Raw genomic sequence first — 24,984 nt, 5'->3', positions numbered from 1 at the left:
CCTCTAATTTTAGAAAGCCCTTGTCTTCTCCCTCCTCCCCCTTCCCAGCTCTCCTTCTAATCCTACTGTCTCTGCCTCTTCCTTTCTTTTTCCCGCCCCCCCCCTCCACATCAGTCTGAAGAAGGGTCTCGACTCAAAACGTCGCCTATTCCTTCTCTCCATAGATGCTGCATCACCTGCTGAGTTTCTCCACTTTTGCCCACCTTCGATTTTTCCAGCATCTGCAGTTCTTTCTTAAATAGATCTTTCTTTTAATTTTTAATTTTTTAATATATTTTTATTAGAAGCGTAAACACATAGTAGCAACGCGGATTGTTGATCAATTACATTCATACAAAGCTTCTGTTCTTTTTATAGAATTTTTTAAAAGATAGAACTGAAAAAAAGGAGAGAGAGAAAAACCAAAAAAAAAACAAAGAAAATTACCAATAACAGTTTTGGAGATAGGTCCGTAGATTATAAGGCATTATCTTGGTGAAATCATCCAATCCTGAGCTCAGGTTTCAGTCCAGCTTCTGTGTTGAACCAATTTACCTCTTTAAAAAAATCAATAAATGGAGGCCATATTCTAACAAATAATTCTGGTTTGTCAATTAAGACAAATCTAATTTTTTCCAAGTGTTAGGTCTCAGACATTTCTGTAATCCACATTTTAGTTGTGGGGGTTGTTGGATATTTCCAAAATCTTAGTATTAATTTTTTCCCATGCATTTTTTTGATGATTTCACCAAGATAATGCCTTTTTCACAATCGAGTGCCTAAATCAGCCTTTTTTTTAACTAAAAGGTTGTGCTATTTTCTCTAGTTGTACTGTGATTACAATGACGTTTTCTATGTTAACACATTAATATTAATGTTATTATTAACATGTTAACATAGTACAAGTTACAAGAAAATTTCCACCACTGGGGCGAAACCGGGGGCTCCACCGTCGGTCGTTCATGCCGCTGCCCCCTCGGTCAGTCTTCTCCAAGATCTATTTAAGAAATACAAAGTATAAAACTTTCAACAAATCAAATACATTTTCTTGATTACAGTATAATACTGTAATCAAGAAAATTTATTTGATTAATATTAATGTGTTTATAAAAAATGCATGAAAAGGCACTTATGGCATTATGGCAAAATCCTGGCTCTACTGATAACTATGCACTTATTCCCTAGATTCTCTGTCCAACAATACTCACCAAGGCCCTGCCATCAACTATATGCTCTGCACTTCTATAACTTCCCAAAATGGATCATTTTCACATCTGAAATAAACTCCATCTGCCATTTTCTTGCCCACATTTCCTGTTTATCTAGATTCTGTTGTAACCTAAGGCAATCTTCATTGCTATCCACAATACCATCAATTTTGATCACTTCTGCAAATCTACTACTCCTTCCATTTACATTCAAATCCTAATTATTAATATACAATGACAAACAACAAAGGATAAAGCAAAGATCTATGTGATGCACCATTAGCCACAGGCCACCAGCACAGAAAACAACCCTCCATTATCACTCTCTGCCTCCTACCACATGATATGGTCCAGGATAACACTTCTTCCTCCCCTGAACTGACTAGCCTCCATGTCTTTCTCCAAGGTAAATACAGATGAGCAGTATGCTTTTAAAACCTCACCCATTTCCTCTAGTCCCAAATATAGATTACCACACCAATCCTCATCTCGCCCCCCTAGCTACCATTTGCCTTGAATACACTTATAGAATCTCTTAGGATTCTCCTTTATCTTATCTTCCAGGGATATCTCATGCCCATCCTACTTTGTCCTCCGAATTCAGTTTTGAAACTTGCTCCTATATCACTTCTGCTCCTCGAGGCACTCACTTGATTCCAACAACATACCGAACATTTGTCTCTTTTAATGTAGTTTCATAAGAGTTGTGCAGCATGGAAACAGGTTCTTCAGCCCAACTCATTCATGCCGACCCATTTGCCTGCTTTTGACACATATCCCTCTAAATATTTAACGTCCAAATGTCTCTTAAGCATCACAATTATTCCTGCCTCTCCCAGCTCTTTTGGCAGCATTTTGCACTTCGACTCACCGAGTCCGCACTGATCAGTGATCCCCGCACATTAACACTACCTTACATTCGCTAGGGATAGATTTACAAACTGTACGTTTGTGGAGCATGGTATGAAACTGAAGATCTCGGAGAAAACCCACGCAGGTCACAGGGCGAACGTAAAAACTCAGTACAGAGAAACGTAAAAAATACGTGCAGAGAAGCATCAGGATCGAACCCAGGTCTCTGGCGCTGTAAGGCAGTAGCCAATCAGACTTTACACACTCCCTGTCATGTTCCTGACTGGCATGTTTACTGGCTTACTTTAACCTTTACTTCAACTTTGCTTCAACGTTCTCATCTATTACACTACTAATTTGCTTCCCACACCCGTCAGACCAATTTCAATCCCCCCCTCAAGTAACATTAGCGACTACCCCACAAGCGTATTGGTCCCCTTCCTGCAACCTCGTTGACAGGTCACTTTTGCCCTAATAGACATCCCAACGATATTAGCTGCAAAACCCCCCCAAGTGCAATGGCTCAATGGTACTTTATTGTCACATGAACCTAGGTACAGTGAAATTCCTTTTTTGCATACATTTAAAATCAAATCTTATTATATATGGGCATAATCATGCTTAAGTACATGAGTATAAGAATAGTAGGTTACACTGAAGCATTATACAAGAGTCACCATGCTTCCAGCGCCATCTTGTACCCATTAAGTTCAATGTAAAAAATGTTAAGAGTCTTAACTAGGCAGTTGCACTGGCCTGGCAATGTTGTATATGACCTCCACCACTCCATGCGGCTGCAGGTGTCGTCTGATCCACTTGGCCTCGGCGGGACCTCTACCGGCTCCTAATCCTCCTTTAGCTATGCATTCACTTGCCCTGCTCTCCTTTGCCTAACCTTGCTCGCATGTGGCACAGGAAAGAATCCTGAGATTATTACACCAGAGGTCCTGCTTGTTAACCTTCTTTTAAACACGCTTTATATTCATTTTGCGGGGTCCCATCTTCTTCCTGTCTATGCCCAATACGCATAATGACCTCTGGCTACTCACTTTCCCCTTTCGGAATGTCCAACACCTGCTGAAAAAGATCTCCTTGTCCCTGACACCAGGAACACACGTCTTGGAGCCTTGCTTGAGGAGAAAAAAATGCCATCAGTGCCCACTGACACTACTCTTCACCTGGACATCACCTAATGACTATCAGACTCATTTCACCTCTCTTAACCTCTGTTCAGCTTAATACATTTATTTTGTCTCTTTCTAGCGATGTTACAAAACCTACCTTCAGTGGCGCTCCAGATCTGCCACTGGCTGTGTGTGCGACTCCGAAGCCTTTGAGGGGGAGGGGGGTGGGATTAAAATGCAGGTTTGTATTGCTTGTCGGAGAGGGATTTCCTCGGGCTGCTAGTCGATGAAGAAAAATCGATCGGTCTTCCGTTCCCGTTTTTTTTTTTTTTTTTAAATAAATCGCTGGACAATTTAATTGTTGGATTAAAGTAAAAAGCGACTTCTAACGCCCTCAACGCCTTTAACGTGACGGATCGCAATATCAGGACAAAACAAACGGTAAGTCGTTTATTTCACATCTTGCTTCTTGGGGTGGCTTTAGTCTAATTTTACTATGCGAAAATGTTATTTAGTCCCCATACGAATCGGCCGTGTCTTGCCTGCCGATATGGGATTAAAATTTACGGCAACGGCAACGTTCCAATCGATCACATTCCAGAAACACCCACTCACAAGATGATTTAAATTCTCTTTTATTTGGACAAACATGTCATAAGAGCATCTAAATCGTCTACATTTTGTGTTATTGTCTATCCATAATCAATATTTTCACACTAAATATCCACAACAGTTTTAGTCACATGTATTGTGCAAAAAATAATAATTTTGATTATATTGAGAGTGGGTGTTTCTAGATTAATTTATGGGAACTAAACATTAAATTCCTTCCATTTGGCATATAAATTCATGACAGTGAGATTTAAAAATCATGTTATATTGTGAATTATTTTTCTGAATGGGATCAGTTTGTTATTTGGATACTTAGGCTATTTAAAATTTTTAGCCTTTTCTTAAGAAATGGACAGATGTTTAGACCTAGTAATTGAATTTAGATTAATTTAATTGATTTGATGAAACTGATGAATATGAATTTGGGTTGGGTATTTACTATTTGTTTTAGCGTTTAACTATCATTTCTACCTTTTTTCTAAAACTGCAAATAATAACTTGTTTCTGTTAATGCTGTTCAGTGTTTTTTTTCCCTTTACATTTTAAACAGATGTCTCCGAAGAAGAAATGCAAAATTGTCAATCCAAATGCCCAGCAAAAGAGACTGATTTAGACAGCATTCGCAGAGATTATCCAAATTTGGATTACTCCAAATGTGATGATCTACAGGACATTCTTAATGGGAAAGTAGTGGGCAGAAAGGCATGTCATGCATGGTTTGAAGAGCAAAAACCTGTAGTTTACAATGCCAAAATTGAAACTGAGGAAAAACAAGGTGTACAGAGGTGCTTATTGGTTACAATCTGAGGAGTGTGATGATGCCACTGATTATGATATCCCAATGTACCAGCTAGGGTACATGAAGCGAGGCATCAGCTCTTGAACACTTCCACATTTCTACCCTTTGATCATGACCCCATCAACGAATGCCTGACCGTTATCTTCCAACTTATCCTTCCAGCAATCTGCACTCCACAGCCACCAATTTGGTAGTTCCCCAAACCACGCACTACCTGCTTCCATCTCCCACACATGATCCACAAACTGGACTGTCCTAGCAGGCCCATTGTTTGCACATGCCCCACCGAACTCATCCCCTCATACTTCGACTCTATCTTGTCCCCCCTTTATCCAGTCCCTTCCCACCTATACAGGGACGCCTCACATGCTCTCCCCACTTCAAGAACTTACAATTCCTTGGTCCCACCACCTCATCTTTACCAGAGAACATAGGTATAAAGGGACTGGATGCCATCTTTACTTTGGATGTGCACTTCCTTTATACCTCCATGCCCCATCAGGAAAGCATCTGGATCTTTGTTTCTTCCTCGATGTGGTTTCTTCCAAGAGTCCTGTTCAGTTCCCCTCTACTAATACTCCCCTCTGCCTGACAAAACCTGTCCTCACTCTCAATAACAAATAATCCACCAATAGTTTACAGTGCGTATTCAACACACGCTTTTCATTTTTTTAAACTGATGTTTTACATTTTCAGACAATTGTGTAGCAGTACTTTAGAGAAGAAATCACAATAAGGGATTAAGAACATAGAAAAGTACAGCACAGGAAGAGGATCTTAGATGTCTGTGCTGACCATGATGTGAATTTAAACTGCACATCTCTGCCTGCACATGGTCTATATCACTCAATTACCTGTATCTTTTTAATCATTTCTGCTTCCAGCAGTTCTTCTGGCAGCACAACTCATGCACTCACCAGTCTCGATATAAAAATATTGTCACATAAATCTTGTTTAATCTTCATCCCTCTAACCTTATAACTATGCCCTTTAGTACCTGACATTTCCAACCTGGAAAAAAACATTCAGTCTATCTACCTTGTCTAAGCCTCTCATAATTTTATATACTTCAGCCTCTGATGCACCAGAGAACAATCCAAGTTTGTTCCAAACCTCCTTGTAGCAAATACTCTCTAATCCAGGAAACATTCTGGCGAACCTTTTCTGCACACTCTCCAAAGCCTACTTCCTGTAATGTGACAAGAATTGGACACAAAACTCCATGCAATCTGACCAAGGTTTAATATAGCTGCAACATGACTTCCCAACTTTTATGCATAACACATCAACTGACGAAAGCAAGCATGCTGTACATCTTCTTCACCACCATATCTACTTGTGTTGCCAAATCAAAAAACTATGGACTTCCACTCCATGATCCAACTCAGGGTCTTGCCATTCACTGTATCCTTTCCTCGTAGATTTAACCTCCCAAAGTGCAACAACTCACACTACTCTGGATTAATATCCATCTGCCATTTCTCAGACCACATTCAAACTGTTCTATATTCTGCTGAATCCTTTGGCAACCTTTCTCACTATCCCCAACTGCCAACTTCTGTTCATCTCCAAATTTACAATTAGCCCACTTACACTTACGTCCAATTCATTTACATACAAATTTCACAAACAATACAAGTCCCAGAACTAATCCTTAGAGAACACCACTGGTCATCAACCTCCAGTCAGGGTGACACCCCTCCACCACAACCTTCTGTGGTCAAACCAATTTTAAATCCAATCTACCAAATCGCCATTAATCCCATACCTTAAATCTTCTGGGTTAGCCCACCATGAAGGACCTTGTCAAAACCTTTATTCATACATCAACTTTGCCACCTCCTCAAAAAACTCTATCATGTTTGTATCAGATCCACAGGAAAATACACAACCATGATTGAAAATCACAAAGGGGTAAATTAGGTCAATGAGGAAGTAGGAATTAGGTCATTAGATTTCAGAACAAACAGTAGGGAAGACAACAAGCTAAATGCAATTTTTCACGACTCACAACTGATGATGAAGAATTGAGACTTCATTTCTGAGATTTAAATTTGGTACAATGAGCTGTGGCCAACCTTCTTACTTGTTACATCAGCTTATTATCATTAAAGCAATGAGCAAGCTTATTCCTACCTCTGATCTTAACTTGGAATGTTAGACTGTCATCATGAGACATGCAGGTGTAATCTCCTTGGTCGCTCTGCTGCACTTTTTTGATGACAAGTTTGCGTAGTGTTCCCTGAGAGATGATGTTTATCCTCTGGTCCTGCTTAACCTCTTTTTGATCCTTTCTCCATGTAACCACAGCATTAACTTGTAATACCTCACAAGACAATTCCAGACATTCTGAGGCTATTGCTATAACTTCATGTGGAGTTATTGGCTTGTTCGTGAATTTGACAGCTGCATCTGAAAACAAACATTTTTAAAAATTGTAAATAGTGTTTTAGGTCATATGAACATACAAGCAGAAGATAGACACAAAAAGCTGGAGTAACTCAGCTGGACAGGCAGCATCTCTGCTAAGAAGGAATGGGTGATGTTTCGAGTCGAGACCTTTCTTCAGACTGAAGCAGTCTGAAGAAGGGTCTCGACCCAAAAGGTCAACCATTCCTTCTCTTCAGAGATGCTGCCTGTCCCGCTGAGTTACTCCAGCTTTTTGTGTCTATCTTCAGTTTAAACCAGCATCTGCAGTTCCTTCTTTGAACATACAAGGATATCTATTAAGCACAAGAAAGGCCTTTCAGACCTTGAACCTATTCCACCATTAAATAAGACATTTATCTAACCCACCTATCCCTGATAATCTTTAAACCCTTGCTTACCAAAATTCTCCCTATGTTTTTGCTAAAAATACTCAAAGACCTTGATTTGAGAAAGAGAGCTCCAAAGACGCACGACCCTTCAAAGGGAAAATACATTTCTTAACCTCTGGCTTGTTGAAGATGCAACATCTATCTTTTCACCTCTCCCTTCATCCAGGAATGCAAATATTCCTTCTGAATAAAGCAGTGATTTACTCACAATGTGATTAGGAGGGACTATTTTACTCTCACACCATTTATTTTAAAAGAATAATGCTTGCATACAGCTCATTCCAGTCAATGAACATTCCATGACAAAATAAAAACAAAAATGTTGGAAATATTCAGCAGCTCAGGCAGCATTTCTAGAAACGGAAATAAGTAAGTAAGTAGGTAAGTAGATAAGTTTATTGGCCAAGTATTCACATACAAGGAATTTGCCTTGGTGCTCCGCCCACAAGTAACAACATGACATACAGTGACAGTTACTAAATTGTTAGGTCTCAGGTCCGGCACCCTTCATCAGAACTGGGAAAAAGAGAAAAATATGTTAATGGCAGAGAAGGTTGGCCACAGATAGGTAAAATGAATAAAATAAAATATCTGTGTTGGACAAATGGTTTAATGGGGGCAGTTAAGGAAGCAAAAATCATTTATTTAATGGTAGATATAGCACGGAAATAAAATGGAAGATAGATGAAACTTACAATAATGCATATCAATGTGTCATCCCATGTGTCTCAATCATGATGATTACAGTACATCAGGGTGAAAAATTGATTCATACTTGCTCAAATTTGGTTAACAATCTGGTACTTTTCACATTTGGCCCATTGTGTTTATTGCCAGTTGAAAGAGCACCCAGTCTAATTCAATGGTCATGCACTAAATAAGTAACCCTGGAGGCCATGACTCTTCACTTACACGTCAAGCATTTTCAATGGGATCGGTGTTTCTGCCCCTAACATTCTTTTGCATGACTGTACCACCGTTTGACTGTACCACCGGAAGTGGCGGCGCTGGGAACGGCTGCGGCTCGCCTGCAGTCCGTTTGTTTTTACTTTTTTGTGTTGTTTTTTTTCGTTTTGTCTAGTTGTGTTTTTGGTTTTTAGGTTGTGTTTATGTGGGGGGGTTGAAACGGGGTTTGCTGTCTCTCCCTTGGGGGTAATACAACTTTTTCGTCGTATCCCCCCTCTCTGCCTCCGTCTGCGCTGAGGCCTAATGGCGGAGCTGGCGACCTCGGGACTCCGGAGGCAGCCAGTCAGGACTCGCCCTGGGTTCGCTCCCGTGAGGGTGGCCCAGCTCGGGGCTGGAACTGCGCTCCCGTGAGGGCGGCCTGGCGAGGGGCCGAGACTCTCCCGTGAGGGGCTGTGAGTTTCGTTTGGATCGGTTTAATGTCCGTCGGAGTGGCCCAGCCCGAGGGAGGAACGGCACTCCCGTCGGAGCGGCCCAGCCCGAGGGAGGAACGGTACTCCCGTCGGAGTGGCCCAGCCCGAGGGAGGAATGGCACTCCCGTCGGAGTGGCCCAGCCTGAGGGAGGGATGGCACTCCCGTTGGAGTGGCCCAGCTCGAGGGAGGAATGGCACTCCCGTCGGAGTGGCCCAGCTCGAGGGAGGAACGGCACTCACGTGAGGGCGATCCGGCTCGGAGCTCGAACGGTGCTCCGGTGGCTGGGAAGGCGTTCTGGTGGCGGTGACCTGAGTCCTGGGTTCAGCTGCGGGCCAGTGGCTGCGTCCGCTGGACTGGGGGGGCGGCAGCTTCGACCACCCCGGGCCGCGGTGTTTGAGCTGGCCCGTTGCGGGGTTCGGTGAGCCGCGGGACTGATTTACCATCGCCCGGTGGGGTATCGCCTCAGCGCAGAGGGAGAAGAGGAGGGAAGAGACTGCAGCCCTAAGATTTTTGCCTCCACCACAGTGAGGTGCTTGGAGGACTCACTGTGGTGGTGTTAATTTGTGTTTATTGTTGTTATTATTGTATGATTGTATGTATGACTGCAGGCACGAAATTTCGTTCAGACCGTAAGGTCTGAATGACAATAAAGGCATTCAATTCAATACATTATTCTCATCTCCCCTCTAATCCTTTTCCCAATTACATAAGGTATACACCTTGAATTTTGACCTCTCTGGTAAGGGAACTAGGTCTTCCCCATACAAATATAAATACAAGCACACAAATTAGAAAAATGAGCCATTCACTCAACCTCTCAAGCTTGTTCTGCTATTTGCAAAATATCATGGTTGATCTGACAGTAACCTCATCTCTGTACTTCCATTTTACCCAGACTAAATTTTCATCCCATTGCAAATCTGAAGAAGTGTCTCGACTCAAAACATCACCCATTCCTTCTCTCCAGAGATGCTGCCTGTCCCGCTGAGTGACTCCAGTATTTTGTGTCTATCTTCGATTTAAACCAGCATCTGCAGTTCTTTCCTACACAAGAATCTATCTCCCTTTGTCTTAATAAAATTAAAGACTCTACTTCCACCATCCTTTGAGGAGGAAATGTCCTTATGACACTGATAAAAAAATGGGTAAACCTTTATTTTCAAAAGTGATTCCTGGTTCTAGATTCCCCCACATCCACCCGATCAAACTATTCAAGATTGTTTAATGTTTCAATTAATCACCTTTCATTCTTCTGCACTTCAATGGATGCATGCTTAGCCTGTTTCAACCTTACGCATAAAACAGCCCATTCTAAGAATTAGTATAGGAAACCTTTTCTGAAGACTTTAATGGTGACAATGGAGCAAGATTATTTTCTCATTGAGAAACTAATTGCAAAATATTAGCCTTTTATATTCTAACTAGACTAAGTGGGAACCTTTGGGTTCCAGTCACACGGGGGGCCTGGTCTCCCAACGCAATATTCCCAACTTGGGTTGCGTAGGCGGGGGGTGGGGGGTGGGGGGGGGGGGGAGGGGAGGTTGTGGGGGCTGGGTTGTGGGGGCGGGGGGTTGGGGGGAGTTGTTGTGGGGGTGGCTGTGGGGGCGGGATTGTGGGGCGGGGGGGTTGTGGGGAAGGAGGGGTGTGCCCTCGGAGAAAGAACAGGGGAAGAGCCATGGGGGAGAGGTGGGCATCACGGAGGATGGGGGGGGGGAGGAGCCAGCGAGGGGGACCAGAGGGGTAGTGGCAGTGCGATGGGGACTCACAGCGGGCGCCGGTCGTTCTCCTCTGCCGGGATCAGAGTCTCCGCTTTCCATTTGCCGACATCGGCGACATCTCCGACTCTGGGCTGGATCTCCCACGCTGGGCTGGATCTCCCACGCTGGGCTGGGTCAGGTCTCCCACGCTGGGCTACTGCTTGGGGCAGGGCTGCTGCTTGGGGCGGGGCTGCTGCTTGGGGCGGGGCTGCTGCTTGGGGTGGGGTTGGGCTGCTTCGGGTCCCTCCGAAAGTCCGGTTGGAAACGACCGCTGGCCACCCTCAGCTCCAATAAAGATGCAATGGCTCAGGAAGGGGCGGACTATCCAGGGGAGTGACAGGGGAAGAGACTGATCCGCACGGCGCAGACTGGCAGAAGAGATCAACCTGCGCATGCGTGGTTTTTAAGATTTTTAAACCTCGCTAACTTTTACGACATTCAACCGATCCAAACGAAACTCACAGCACAGGAGAACGGTGGGTGAACTGGCAAAAAATCATAATGCTATCGCGAACCATTTTTTCACAAATAGAAAGACTGCCAAACCGGAAGATAACAAGATCAGAGTTTTAATTATGTATAGGTAGACTTGGAAAAGAGAGATTAACTGATGTTTCTTTATAAAATATTTTTGTTGGATCATGAGCAGCTTTGCAGCATTTGATATGGATTCTGGTCTACCAAGTATCTAATGCCTTCATTGAAATTTAGGTATAACAGTAGTGTAGCACAAGCTAATCCAATGAAACTATCAACAGCCATGTAAAACATAGAACAGAGAACAATACAGTACAGGAGCAGGCCCTTATATCCACTATGTTTGTGCTCAATATGATGTCGATAAACTAAATCTCTGCCTGTATGTGCCTATTTAAAATTCACTTAAACACTATTATCATATCTGCTTCCACCCCAATCCCTGATAATGTGCTCCTGGCACCCATTAGTCTGTGAAAAAATACGCCCCTCCCAACTCCTTCAAACATTCCTCCTCTGACCTGACAGCTATACCCTCTCCTTTAAAAATGTTCTCCTCTGACCTCAAAGCTATCCCCTCCAATTTTTGACATTTCCACTTACTTAAAAATCTTTTGTCTGTCTACCCTATCTATGCCTCTAATTTTTTATACATCTATCTTATCTTCCCTTAGCCTCCAATGCCCAATAGAAAACACTCAAAGCTTGTCCAACTTCTCATTATAACTAATATTCACTAATCCAGACAGCCTTCTGGCTAACCTATTCTGTACCATCTCCAAAGCTTCCACATCCTTCCTTTAATGTGGCGGCCAGAACTGTAAATAATAGTCTAAATTCAACACGATTTTCTGACTGTTTACTCAATGACCCGACAGATGAATGCAAGTATACCATACGCCTTCTTTACTACTCTATCTATTCGTGCAGCCACTTTCAGGGAACCCCAGATCCCTCTGTGTATTTATGCCTGTTAAGGGTAGCAATGTTACAAAATTTTGAGATTTAAAAAATCAAGTCTGCAATTTATCCCACCAGATAAAGCATAAAAGAAGTTTAATTTGACACCTAATTCACTTTCATATCTTCAGTATTAAAAAAGTTATGGCCATTTTCATACTCGGAAATTAGCATCTTGTTCCCTATTGCTTTTCCATTGACTTAACGCAAAAGTTGTGATCGAGAACAGTCAAAAGCCCATAACTTTCTTAAAAATTAAGAGAATTGAATGAAATTTTCAGTTATTATAGGTTGAAGCATTCTGAAACAAATATGAAACAATCTTACTTGGATGACCTGAAATTAAAGCATATAATTAGTTAGTTCCCTAATTGTAGCTAATTACAAAATTCAATTACTAGATCTAAACATCTATCCATTCAAATAGCCTAAGTGTCCAAATAACATTCACACAAGAATTCACAATATAACATGATTTTTTAATCTCATTGTCATGAATTTATAGGCTAAATGGAAGGAATTTAATGTTAAATTCCCGTATATTAATGGGCATTTTAATAATCTTGCGAGTGGGTTTTTGTGGAACGAGATCGATTGGAACGTTGCGGTTGCAGTGAATTTGAACCCCATATCAGCAGGAAAAACACTGCCGGTTCGTATATGGGGCCAAAATCACATTATCACCAAGGAAATTTTGATTAAAGTCATCCTCAGAAGCAAGTTTATATGTAAAATCTACGACTTACATTTTGTTTTATCCCCTACGTGAGATCCGTCCCGTTGTAAGCGTTGACGGCGTTAGAAGTAGCTTTTTATTTTACTCCAGGGATTAAATTGTCCCGCGATTTTTAAAAAAAAACTCCCGAGAACGGAAGTCGGATCGATTATTCTTCAGCAGCTTAACATCCTGAGGAAGTTCGACTCCGACAGGCAGGAGAAAACGGCATTTTAATCCCCCCCCACAAAGGAGCCAAAGTCACGCACACGGCCAGTGGCAGAACTGCATTGCCGCTGAAGGCGAGTATTGTAACATCGCTATTAAGGGTCTTTCCTTCACATTCGCCCGCATGGTGAAACAACACACACCTGCTCGGAATAAACTCCATCTCCGCACATCTCTGTAACTGATCTATATCCCATTAAATAATTTGACAACCTTCCACTCACTGTCCGCAACTCCCGTTTTTGTGTCATCTGCAGACTTACTCATGGGTGGAAATCCGGGGGGGGGGGGGAACGACACACCCATGTTTTGAGACCGATGGGACTGATAGTGGGACTGATGATCGAGGGCGCCGATTGGACGAGCGCGACGTCGGTCAGCAGGCAATTGGGGGGGGGGGGTCGGGACATGATGATTCAGCGGGATGATTGAAGGATGGAGGTGTCGGTCAGTGGCGGAAGCAGGGGGGGTGGGACTGAGGATAGAGCGCGGTGATTGGAGGAGGGAGACATCCTGGTGGATCAAAGATCATCGAGCGGAGCTTGAATCGGCCCGTTCGCGGGGCCTTACATCGCAGCTTAAAATCGGCCGCGGTATTTTCCATCCCCCGCGGTCAAATTGCTGCATCGAGACTCCCGATGTTGAAGCCAATGGAAGCCCCACGATTTGGGGCGGACGAAGCTGCTGTTGCTGGAGTTCAGTCTGTCACCAACCAGGTCAGCTCTCAATGTTACCATCAGGGCCGGATTTAGATGAAGAGAGGCCCTAGGCTATTCCACTTGTGAGGCCCCTCCCAATCCTCCATGTGCAGCCGAGCATGGCCTATGAGATAGGCTGGAAAGCTGCGCTTTTTATTTATTGCCAGTGCTAGTGTCGAGTTATCGGCTTAAAACACTATTATTCTGAAATGGAGGGCAAGGAAAATTACTGAAGTGTTGTTTAGAGACTACAGAACGCTGTGACAACATATGTAAGAAAGGCCTTTGACAGTGTCAAAAATATTATACACCAGGCCCGTACGAAGCTTTTCAAAAAGGGGGGTGGCATGGCAGGATAACAAAAAATTTATGTGAAATAAGTGCACGCAGTGCACATCACAAGCGCGAAGCTAAAAGACCCTTGTGGCCGGACCCTGGAAGCTCTGGGGTTTTAGACGCTCTCTGGTGCATTCTGAGCCTTATTTTGGAGCATTTCTGCACCAAATTTATGACCAATATTTCAGAAATAATTTTGGTTGAGTCAAGAGTAATGAGTGGTTGGAATGGTATGATTGGGGTCATTGTTGTATACATTTTTTTAAATCAAGAATTGAAGCTGTCCTTGTTTTAATAATCAAGTTGTACTGTAAAATGTTATGTAAAATGTTATAAAGGAGCATGCAAACACTGCAAATAAAATACCGTAAGTTTTGCAGTAAATAAAACCTTTTTTTAGAAAATGTTTTGTGTGTTGATTTGATTGCCTGTTACTGTTCGACTGTGTTAGTGTGTGCACATTAAAAATGATGCAAAATGAAAGTCGCAAACTATGGAATACATATTTTTCAGTATTGTTATCAAGGAAAAGAAAGCAGTTCCAATTGTTCTTCTGCAGTTGTATAGGGCTCTGGTGAGACCACATCTGGAGTATTGTGTACAGTTTTGGTCTCCTAATTTGAGGAAGGACATCCTTGTGATTGAGGCAGTGCAGCGTAGGTTCACGAGATTGATCCCTGGGATGGCGGGACTGTCATATGAGGAAAGATTGAAAAGACTAGGCTTGTATTCACTGGAGTTTAAAAGGATGAGGGGGATCTTATAGAAACAAATAAAATTATAAAAGGACTGGACAAGCTAGAATGCAGGAAAAAATTTCCCAATGTTGGGCGAGTCCAGAACTAGGGGCCACAGTCTTAGAATAAAGGGGAGGTCATTTAAGACTGAGGTGAGAAGAAACCTTTTCACCCAGAGAGTTATGAATTTATGGAATTCCCTGCCACAGAGGGCAGTGGAGGCCAAATCACTGGCTGGATTTAAGAGAGAGTTAGATAGAGCTCTGGGGGCTAGTGGAGTCAATGGATATGGGGAGAAGGCAGGCACGGGTTATTGATAGGGGACGATCAGCCAAGATCGCAATGAATGGCGGTGCTGGCTCGAAGGGCACCTATGTTCTATGTTTCTATGCTTGATATTATTCATATGGAGGAGAAAATATAATTGCTCTAAAACCTACCTTAATTTTGGAATCTCACTAAAGATAATCCCCCTTTCCCTCTCCCCCCTCCCTCCCCCCCTCCCCCCTCTCTCTCCCCCTCTGTCTCAACCCCCCCTTTCCCCCTCTAACATCCCCCCCTCTCTCTCCCTCCCTCTCCCTCCCACGCAGCGAGGCTCCGATTCACACCGCAGACACCGCAGCCCCCCACCCCCCTCAGCCCGGAGAAATGGGCACTCCCGCAACGCAATATTCCACTACTTACCTGGAGTGGGCACCTAGGATCTTTAGTAGATACGAGGCATCGAGGTGATTGTGTGGAGTGCAAATGGAGATCTGAACCCGCTCGGGCTCACTGAGCGGAGAGACAGTGCGGAGAGAAAGCGTCATTTTGCATCGCTACTGCGTCACCGGCTTCCCCCAATTGCGCAGGCGCGGATGGTCGCAATTTTTTCCCCCAAACCTTCCAGCGGGCCGTAACCAGAATTTCGAGTAATTTCCGTCAAAGTGATAGCGCTCCAATTTTTTTTTTTTCCCTCGGGATTTTTTTTACTCTGGGGAAAAAAACACCTTGGCCAGAGGCCCCCTAGATTTTGAGGCCCTAGGCTTCAGCCTATGAAGCCTATAGGTAAATCCGGCCCTGCCGAGACCCCCCTAGATCTCGATGCCCAAAGCTTAAGCTTGTGAAGCTTATATGTAAATCCTGCCCTGGTTACCGTCCACAGGGCCCACGGCCGAAGTCTCGCGCGTGTGTATGTGTGTGTGTGTGTGCGCGCGCGTGGCCACCAAGTAATTGTGTGTCCCCCTCATGTTTTTATAGTGATTTCCGCCCCGAAACTTACTAATCAATCCATCTACATTTATGTCCATGTCGTATACATATATCACAAAACAAAGCACTCAATATAAAATTTTACACTTTTATATTAGGATAGAAATGCATTAAGGATATATATTTTGAGCAAATAATAGTGGAATAATAAGAAACTCAAAATCACCAGCAACCATCCAGAATAATGCTCACCTTTCACTCTTAATTTAGCAGTGCTTTCAGCGTTGCGAGCTATAAACTTCACTTCTGCTTCATTGTCCAAAGACCTCACTTGTTTAATAATTAATGTGTGCACATTTTTTGTTCTCTCTATTTTGTAATTATCACAGTTTTGTACAGCTTTTCCTTTCATGAACCATGTTCCCGGAGCAACAGAAGATAATTCAATGTTGAAAGTAGCATCATCACCAGCTGGTGCTTCAACATTTTGCAGTGGTTTCTCAATGGAAATTCTAGGTTCTGACAGAACAAAAAACATTTCATTGTTAGCCATGGCCTTCAAATCACATTATATTCATCTTACTAAGAAACTAAAAAAACTAAATAACTATCAATATTTTAATCTATTCGATACATTTCCAGATCATTATATGTATAATGACGATATTTTCCGTGGGTCTAATTTTTCAATCAATTTATTGGTGAATTCTCAATTTACAATGAAATTATCTTTACTGAAATCCTCCATCCTAGATTTGTACATTTTGATCCAAAATTGGCTTAGTGATAGGGGGCAGTGGTAGTGGTTGAAGGATATTTTTCTGAGTGGAAGTCTGTAATAGATCGTGACCTCAGAGATCAATTCTATGTCCTTTGGTGTTTGTGGTATATATTAACAACCTGTATATGAACATGAGGGGTATGTAATTAGTAAATTTGGAGATGAAATAAAAATTATAGGTACTGTGATAGCGCAACAGGTGCAACTTGTTTTCGGCTGCAACAGGTGATATATCAGATGGAAAGTAGACAAAGCTTTGACAGATGCAATTTATTCATAAGTATGAGGTGATGTATTTTGGGTCAAATATGGGTAGAACATGTACAGTAAATAGTAGGGTACCAAAGATTGTGGATGAATAGAGAGACCTGGACATTCAAGTCCATAGTCCCCTAAAAGTGACAACACATGTCAATAGAGTAGTGAAGATGGCATATGGCATGCTTGCCTTCATAGGTAATGTAATTGGATCGTTATGTTGTAACTTTACAAAATACCGGTTAGACCACATGGAGTATTGTTGCAGTTCAGATCACCACTCTAAGAAGAATATGGTTGTGCTCAAGAGAGAGTGCAGATGATAACCATTGGGATATTGCATGGGTTGGGAGATTTAAGCTATGGAGAGAGATTAAATAAATTAGGAACGAAGAAGACTAAGGAAGACTGGCCTGAGATAAATAAATAACATGTTTACAGGCATAGATAGGGTAGATAGTTAAATTCATTTTCCCATGGAGGGTATACCAAAAACAGAAGGAGAGATGAGAGGAAGGAATTTTAAAAGGAATTTTAGGGGTAGGATTTTTCATACAGAGAGTGGTTGTCATCTAGAATAGGCTACGAAGAGGTAATGGAATCAGATATAATTACTAAATTAATGAGGCCTATAAACGTACACATGCCTGTACGTTTACAAGGTAAGGCATAGATAGATACAGTCATAATCTTGGCAAATATCATTAGTGTAGACAGATTTTTTAAAAAGGTCACCAAAGGGCCCATTTCTGTGCTGCATCCTTAAAATTGCTGCTTGGCTGTGGGTCAAAACAATAGAATCTCCCAGCATATTTGTTCTTCTAATTCCTGTTGACTATTTGGGGGAATCATAGTACACTCCCAACAAAGTAACCAACCCCTTTTTATTTCTCAGCTCCACCCATGTAGCTTCACCGGATGAACCATCAGTAATGTCATCTCATATGGCTGCTGTGACGTTCTCCTTATTCAGTAAACCAACTCCCCTCCTCTTTTACTCACACCTCTATCTCACCTGCAGCACCTGCACCCTGGAACGTTAAGCTACCAGCCATATCCCTTGCACAGATCCATCTGCCTTAACGCCCCATCAGGTTTCTCGCATTGAAATAGATGCAAGTTAATCCAATAGTCTTTCCTCGCTCCCTGCCGTGCTCCTGCCTATTCTGTCTACAGATTTTGATCTAATCAGCTTCCAGTCTCTCAAATGCCTCACTCCTGCTTTGGATTCTGTTCCAAAGACAATCTAGTCTAAACTATCCCAAGTAGCACTAACAAACCTATCCACCAAGACATTGTTTCCCCTCTTGTTCAGGAGCAACCTGTCCCTCTTGTACTGGTCAAAAATCTGAATCGCCCCCTAAACCAACTGCTCAGCCACGCATTCTCCTGTCCCATCTTCCTGTTCTTACCCTCACTAGCATGTGAATTGGGAACAATCTGGAGATTACTGTTCTCGAGGTCCTGCATTTTAACCTTTCGCTCACTCCCTGTATTCACTCTGCAGGACCTCATACCCATGTCATTTTGCTAATGTGCAGAATTACCTCTGGCTGCTCCCCCTCCCCCTCCCCCTTAAGAATATTCTGCAGCTGCTTGGAGACATCCTGAACCCTGTCACACTGGCACCAGAGAGGCAAAACACTATCCTGGAGTGTTGTTTGCTGTCACAGAGCCTCCTGTCAACTTTGACGTGAGGTTCAGCTGCTAGGTGGAATTATTAAGGAAAATACAAAAGAACAAATATGGAAAAAGGAAGGCTGCGGACCAAGTGAAATTAGGTTATCCTATAGTTAAGACCAAAGCAGATCATAACCCAGTGGTTTAGGGTGTTTCAATGTTCAAAACCCATTCAGTTCACAGCCTCATATGCACAAATAATTTGGAACATATCAAAATATGAACTCCACACGGTCTGATGCAACCCTGGCAGGTGTTAAAAGGAGCATCTTTGTTCATAATGGAATGGAGAATTTTCAACAGAGCCTAAAACAAAGAATTATACAGAGTTGGGTTCTGCAATTACATGATGATTTTAACTCACATTAGACATGAGGCAGTGGGGGCACTGCGGACAAAAACGATCCTCAAGTCCAAGATCATTAAAATGTTTTAAAGCTATAGCATTTTTTATGAGGTAAGATATGTTTTTTTTTATGTTGACTAAAACATGTCAACAGGTAGATTGATGATTCCAGGTATTGTGTATTTGTTACATAGAAATATTCTTGCTAGAAAGGGAAAACCCTGCAATCCTACGAGTCAGTCATACAGCATGGAAACCGGCCCTTCAGCCCAACTTATCTACGTTGACCAAGATATCCCATCAAATATTCCCAGTTATCCACCTTTGCCCATATCCCTCTAAACCTTTCCTATCTGTGTACTGTCCACATATTGTTTAAATATTCTTATTGTTCCTGCCTCAACTACTACCACTGGAACGTCCCACCACCATGTGTGTGGAAAAAGGTGCCCCTCTGGTTCCTATTAAATATTTTCCCATTCACCAATCTATGCCTGCTATTCTTGATTCCCCTATTCTGGGAAAAGACTCTTTGTGCTCCCCCTATCTATTTCCTTTCGCACACCTCTGCAAGATCCTACGAGGATGACAGAGAGTGAGGCTTGCACAGGACTGCCTGAGTGGCATCTTCTGAGTTGTAATTCTTCTGACTATGAAATTTGTCATCTATTTTAAAATGAATTAAAGAAAAGAGCAGAGATAAATGTCCAATAATAGAGAATTATGCACGAAGAAAGAGAAAGACGATACTCACCAATGGAAAAGGTTCCTGGGATTGTTAAGTATTCACTCTGAGTAAAGTTGTTTACAGAACTAATTCTGAACTGATAAATAGCTCCTTCTGGCAAGCCCCTTACTGTGAACTCTTGTGCCTCTATCTTTTCTGAAGTATGACACCTTGTCCAGGTACTGCTTTCTATTTTCTTTCTTTCTACGATGTACCCAGTCACAGGGGCAGGTGGTACATCTTGAGGCAGTGACCAAACCAAAGTAACAGATGTTTCCGTTTTTTCTTTAACAACAGGGTTGACTGGGGGATGTGGTGGAACTTTCCGGGGAGCTGGGAGAAACATACAAAGATATTACTGACAGAACCCAAGAAATACAAAATAAAACTTGAAAGTAGGCAAGCACAGTTGAAATCCTTGTTTAAATTCTACTGAAACTCTCAAAATCTTGAGTAGTTCATATTAAACTTCTGATTAAAGGTGAAACTTAATAACAGACTTAATAACAGACGATCGCAACATTGCAAATAATTTGAAGCTACCTTGAAATAGACTGGTAGAGAAATATACCAAGTGATGTTGACAAATATTGTATTCACTGCCCATTCTACACAACATATGATATTTAATTTCACTGACATTATTGCAATCAAATAGCAGGCATAGTATAGCTGACCTGATACTCACCATTTTACTCACCTCTTACTCACCTCTTCCATAGGGGGGCGCCGTCGGGTATGGCTGCCCTGCCAGCAGCTGTTAGTCTTTTCACCATTTTATTTTATTTTTAGTGAGTTAAAGTGTTTGTTTTGGAGGTCTTCTAGTCTTTTATGTAGTGGGTGGGGGGGAGGGGAAGGGGGAGACTTTATTTCCTAGGCCCTACCTGGTCGGAGAGGCGGCTTCCCTCAGAGCTCCTTCTTCGCCCCTTCCTCGCGGCCTACCATCGGACTGGAGCAGTGTTTCCTGTCGGGATCGGCCGGGACTATAGCTTCGGCGGCGGCACAGAGCTGGGACACCATCACGGAGCGGGCGATGCCTTACCGGGTCGCCGTGCGGTAAGCTCCAGAGTGCTGTGGCCGCCAACTGCAACATCCGAGGAGCTGTGGCTGCGGAGCGTCCAGCCGCGGGCGGGCGGCGCTGGATTTAAAACACTGTGGAGCCTGGGATCCAAGATCGCCAGAGTCGGAGCTCCAACCAGCGCGGCCTGAGAACTTTGGGTGCCCCCGGTCTCCGGGGAGGGAGCGGCCGCTCCAGACATTTCAGGCCGCTGAGGAGTGTTCACCTGATGCCGGAGTTCCATCTTCCTGGCAAGAGGGCCTAAAGCATCGGGCTGCCGTAGCGGCGACTGCAGAGGCCACAATAGCCCCGACTATGGGTGAACAGGGGATGGGACTGGACTTTGCTGCCTTCTCCCACAGTGGGAACCATTGTGGGGGGATGTTTTTATGTTTATTGTTAAATTCTTTAATGTTGTGTCTTATCTTTATTCGTGTACTGCATTGGCAAGTCAAATTTCACTACACCATTGGTGTATGTGATAATAAATGTCCTTTGTATCCTTGTATTTTAAAACAGGAACAATTTCTAGCCAGGAATTTATTTTTTGAACAAATACAGAACATTGCAACTCAATTCCTGGAATATGTTCAGTTAGTATTAATAAAGTTCAAGTTTACAATACAATAATACAATATTTATTACATGTCATTTGAACCTCAGTGAGGCTCAAACGAAACTCCGTTTGCACAGCCATACAAACAAAGACAATTCCTACAAGACATACACACAATTCAATTTACAGAACCATCCATCACAGTGAATCTCCTCCTCACTGTGATGGAAGGCAAAGTCTTTTCTCTCCCCTGCACCATTTCTGTCCCGATGTTGAAGCCCCAGGCGGGCGATGGTAAGTCCCACGGCCATTTTAGGCCGCGCCGGGCGATGTACAGCCCCACTCCAGGTCTAAATGTCACGAAGTTGGAGCCCCCGGTGGGCGCTGGAATGTCCCGCGGCCATTAAAGCCGCGCCGGGCGATGCACGGCCCCGCTCCGGGTCGTTCCAACCCCGCGACATGGGCTGGAGAAGTTGCGTGGCCGGAGCTCCGAAAAGCAGTCTCCGCCCGGACTCGTGAGCTCCCGATATCCCGACAGTCCACAGGTCTGCTGCTGGAGCCTGCGAGCTCCAGAGTCGGGTCGCAGCAGCGAGCCACCACCGCTCCCCACGCTCCGAAGCCGGCCAGCCCCACGATGGTGAGTAGTCCGCAGCTCCGCGACTGGAGCCCCCAGGTCGTTCCGGTTGGAGGCCGCTTCACGGTGCTAGGCCCCAACGACAACAGAGACCCGACAGGAAAAAGGTTGGGTCTCCCGTGCAGGGAAGAGATTTTTTTAAAGTTTCCCCCTCCCCCCCATATACACAGTTAAAAACAGTATTAAAAAACACGAACTACATTTAACTTGTCATATGCTCGAGTGCAGTGAAGTACAGGTACAATGAAAAATCTTGCTTGCATCAGCACAGGCACATACTCAGACAAACATACAAAAATGAAATTATACAAAAATCATACATAAATTAGATTTATTAGACATAAAAATTCTAAAAGAAAGAAAAATGTGCAAAAAGCAAGACATTAGTACAAAAATATAATTTGAAAAAAAAATCAAGTCCACAGTAGTGCAAGAGGTTTTGTTGTTAAGGTAGGGGTAGGGTTGTGTTGGCTCATTCAAAAACCTCATAGTTGTAGGACAGTAGTTGTCCCTGAAATTGATGGTGAGGGACTTCAGTACTCCCTAGCCAATGGTGGATATGAGAACAGGGCCTGGCCCAACTTGTGAGGATCCTTAATGATAGTTGCCGCCTTCTTGATGCAGCGTTCATGTAGATGCTTTCAATGGAGGAGAAGGCTGTACCGGTGATGGGTTGGGTTGAGTCCACCACTTCCTGCACCTTCTTATGTTTCTGATATTTGGAATTGCTTTACCATGATGTAAACAGTTTGGATGCATTAAAGTATAGTATATTGCATGTAAAAGTGAATGTAACTCAACGGGTCAGGCAGCATCTCTGGAGAAAATGGTTAGGTGAAGTTTTGGGTCCTGAATTTTGCATTTAATTCGAGCATTTTGTGTCTATCTTCGGTGTAAACCAGCATCTTCAGTTTCTTCCTACATATATGTAAACGTTTGTCAGGGCATTTGGAGACGTACCAACTTGCTTTAAACTTCTAAGATAGCAGGGGCACTAGCGAGCCTTCTTTGAGATTACTTTTATGTGCTCGGCCCAAGACAGGTTAATCAAAATGTTAACGCCCAGGAATCTGAAACTACTAACTCCCTCCACCATTGACCCACCAATAAAAATTGGTGCAGGGTCTCCTGACCTCGCCTTTCTGAAGTCAACAATCGGTTCCATGGTCTTGTTGACGTTAAGTGGGAAGTTGATGTTGGAACACTACTCAACCAGGTGTTCTATCTCTGCCCTGTACAGACTCATTACCACTGGTGATTTGGCCAACCACAGTGGTGTCGTCAGTAAAAACCTTCCGAGTGTTTCCCAATCAGAAACCTTGGATGAACTTTGAGATCCGCACTCTTCTAAAGTCCAGACACAGAGCATTCACCTCCAATGATACAGTGGCCTACATGAAGACCAGATACGACCTTGGTAAGGCCATCAAAAAGGCCAAAAGGGACTTCTGCTCCAAGCTGGAGGATGAGACAGATGTTCGGCAGCTGTGGCAGGGCCTGAATGCAATCACCTCCTACAAGGCGAAACCAGGAGGCAGCTCGAATGTCGGTGAAACATCACTCCCTGACGAGCTCAATGTGTTTTACGCACGCTTTGACAGTGAGAATACTGATGTGCCTTCCCGATCCCCCATTCGCTGTGATGGCATTTCAGTCTCAGTCACGGAGGCTGATGTCAGGAAATCCTTCAGAGGGGTGAACCCCCGAAAAGCACCTGGTCCTGGTGGTATACCCGGTCGTGTTCTAAAAACCTGTGCGGACCAACTGGCGGGAGTTTTTACGGACATTTTCAACCTCTCACTTCTGAGGTCCCGACCTGCTTTAAAAGGGCATCAATTATACCGGTGCCCAAGAAGAGTAAGGTGACGTGCCTCAATGACTATCGACCAGTGGCACTAACGCCGGTGGTGATGAAGTGCTTTGAGAGGTTGATTATGGAGCAAATCAACTCCTACCTCGACAAAAACCTGGACCCACTGCAGTTCGTGTACCGCCACAACAGATCAACAGTGGATGCGATCTCGCTGGCCCTCCACTCCGCACTGGACCACTTGGACAACAAAAACTCATATGTCAGGCTGTTATTCATTGATTACAGCTCGGCATTTAACACAATCATCCCCTCAAAACTGGTTACCAAACTCGCAGAACTGGGTCTCTGCGCATCCCTCTGCAACTGGATCCTCGACTTCCTCGTCCACAGACCACAGTCTGTTCGTATTGGTGGAAATGTGTCAGCCTCGATAACAATCAGCACGGGAGCACCTCAAGGCTGCGTGCTCAGCCCCCTGCTGTACTCACTCTATACCCATGACTGCGTAGCGAACCACAGTGCGAACTCCATCATTAAGTTCGCTGACGACACCACTATCGTGGGGCGTATCACTGATGGGGATGAGTCAGAATATAGAAGAGAGATCGAGCAACTGTCCATATGGTGCCAGCGCAATAACCTGGCCCTCAACACCAGCAAAACTAAGGAACTGATTGTGGACTTTGGAAGAAGTAGGAGGGGGACCCACAGCCCCATTTATATCAACGGGTCGATGGTTGAAAGGGTCAAGAACTTCAAATTCCTGGGCGTGCACATCTCTGAAGATCTTTCCTGGTCCGAGAACACTAACGCAATTATCAACAAAGCACATCAGCGCCTCTACTTCCTGAGAAGATTACGGAGAGTCGGTTTGTCAAGGAAGACTCTCTCTAACTTCTACAGGTGCACAGTCGAGAGCATGCTGACCGGTTGCATCGTGGCTTGGTTCGGCAACTTGAGCGCCCTGGAGAGGAAAAGACTACAAAAAGTAGTAAACACTGCCCAGTCCATCTTCCCAGTTCTGACCTTCCTTCCATCGAGGGGATTTATCGCAGTCGCTGCCTCAAAAAGGCTGGCAGCATTATCAAAGACCCACACCACCCTGGCCACACACTCATCTCCCTGCTACCTTCAAGTAGAAGGTACAGGAGCCTGAAGACTGAAACAACCAGGTTCAGGAATAGCTACTTCCCCTCAGCCATCAGGCTATTAAACCTGGCTCGGACAAAACTCTGATTATTAACAACCACTTTCTGTTATTTG

At 43.6% G+C, this 24,984-nt stretch overlaps 1 protein-coding gene across 4 annotated transcripts in view; it reads right to left on the bottom strand.

Moving 5' to 3' along the window:
* obscn (obscurin, cytoskeletal calmodulin and titin-interacting RhoGEF) overlaps positions 1-24,984 on the bottom strand; it is a 435,173-nt gene that overhangs the window by 372,419 nt on the left and 37,770 nt on the right. For all 4 annotated transcript variants that reach the window (XM_033043588.1, XM_033043597.1, XM_033043606.1 and 1 more), the window contains exons 5-7: positions 19,689-19,994; positions 16,122-16,388; positions 6,711-6,986 (exon numbers count right to left, since the gene is read on the bottom strand). In XM_033043588.1, the coding sequence (XP_032899479.1) occupies positions 6,711-6,986; positions 16,122-16,388; positions 19,689-19,994 (849 nt within the window). The remainder of the gene's footprint in view (positions 1-6,710; positions 6,987-16,121; positions 16,389-19,688; positions 19,995-24,984) is intronic.

This window comes from Amblyraja radiata, chromosome 2 (assembly GCF_010909765.2).
Source record: "Amblyraja radiata isolate CabotCenter1 chromosome 2, sAmbRad1.1.pri, whole genome shotgun sequence".
NCBI lineage: Eukaryota > Metazoa > Chordata > Chondrichthyes > Rajiformes > Rajidae > Amblyraja > Amblyraja radiata.
The sequence above is the reverse complement of the archived record's forward strand: the minus strand, read 5'-3'. Positions and strand labels throughout refer to the sequence as shown.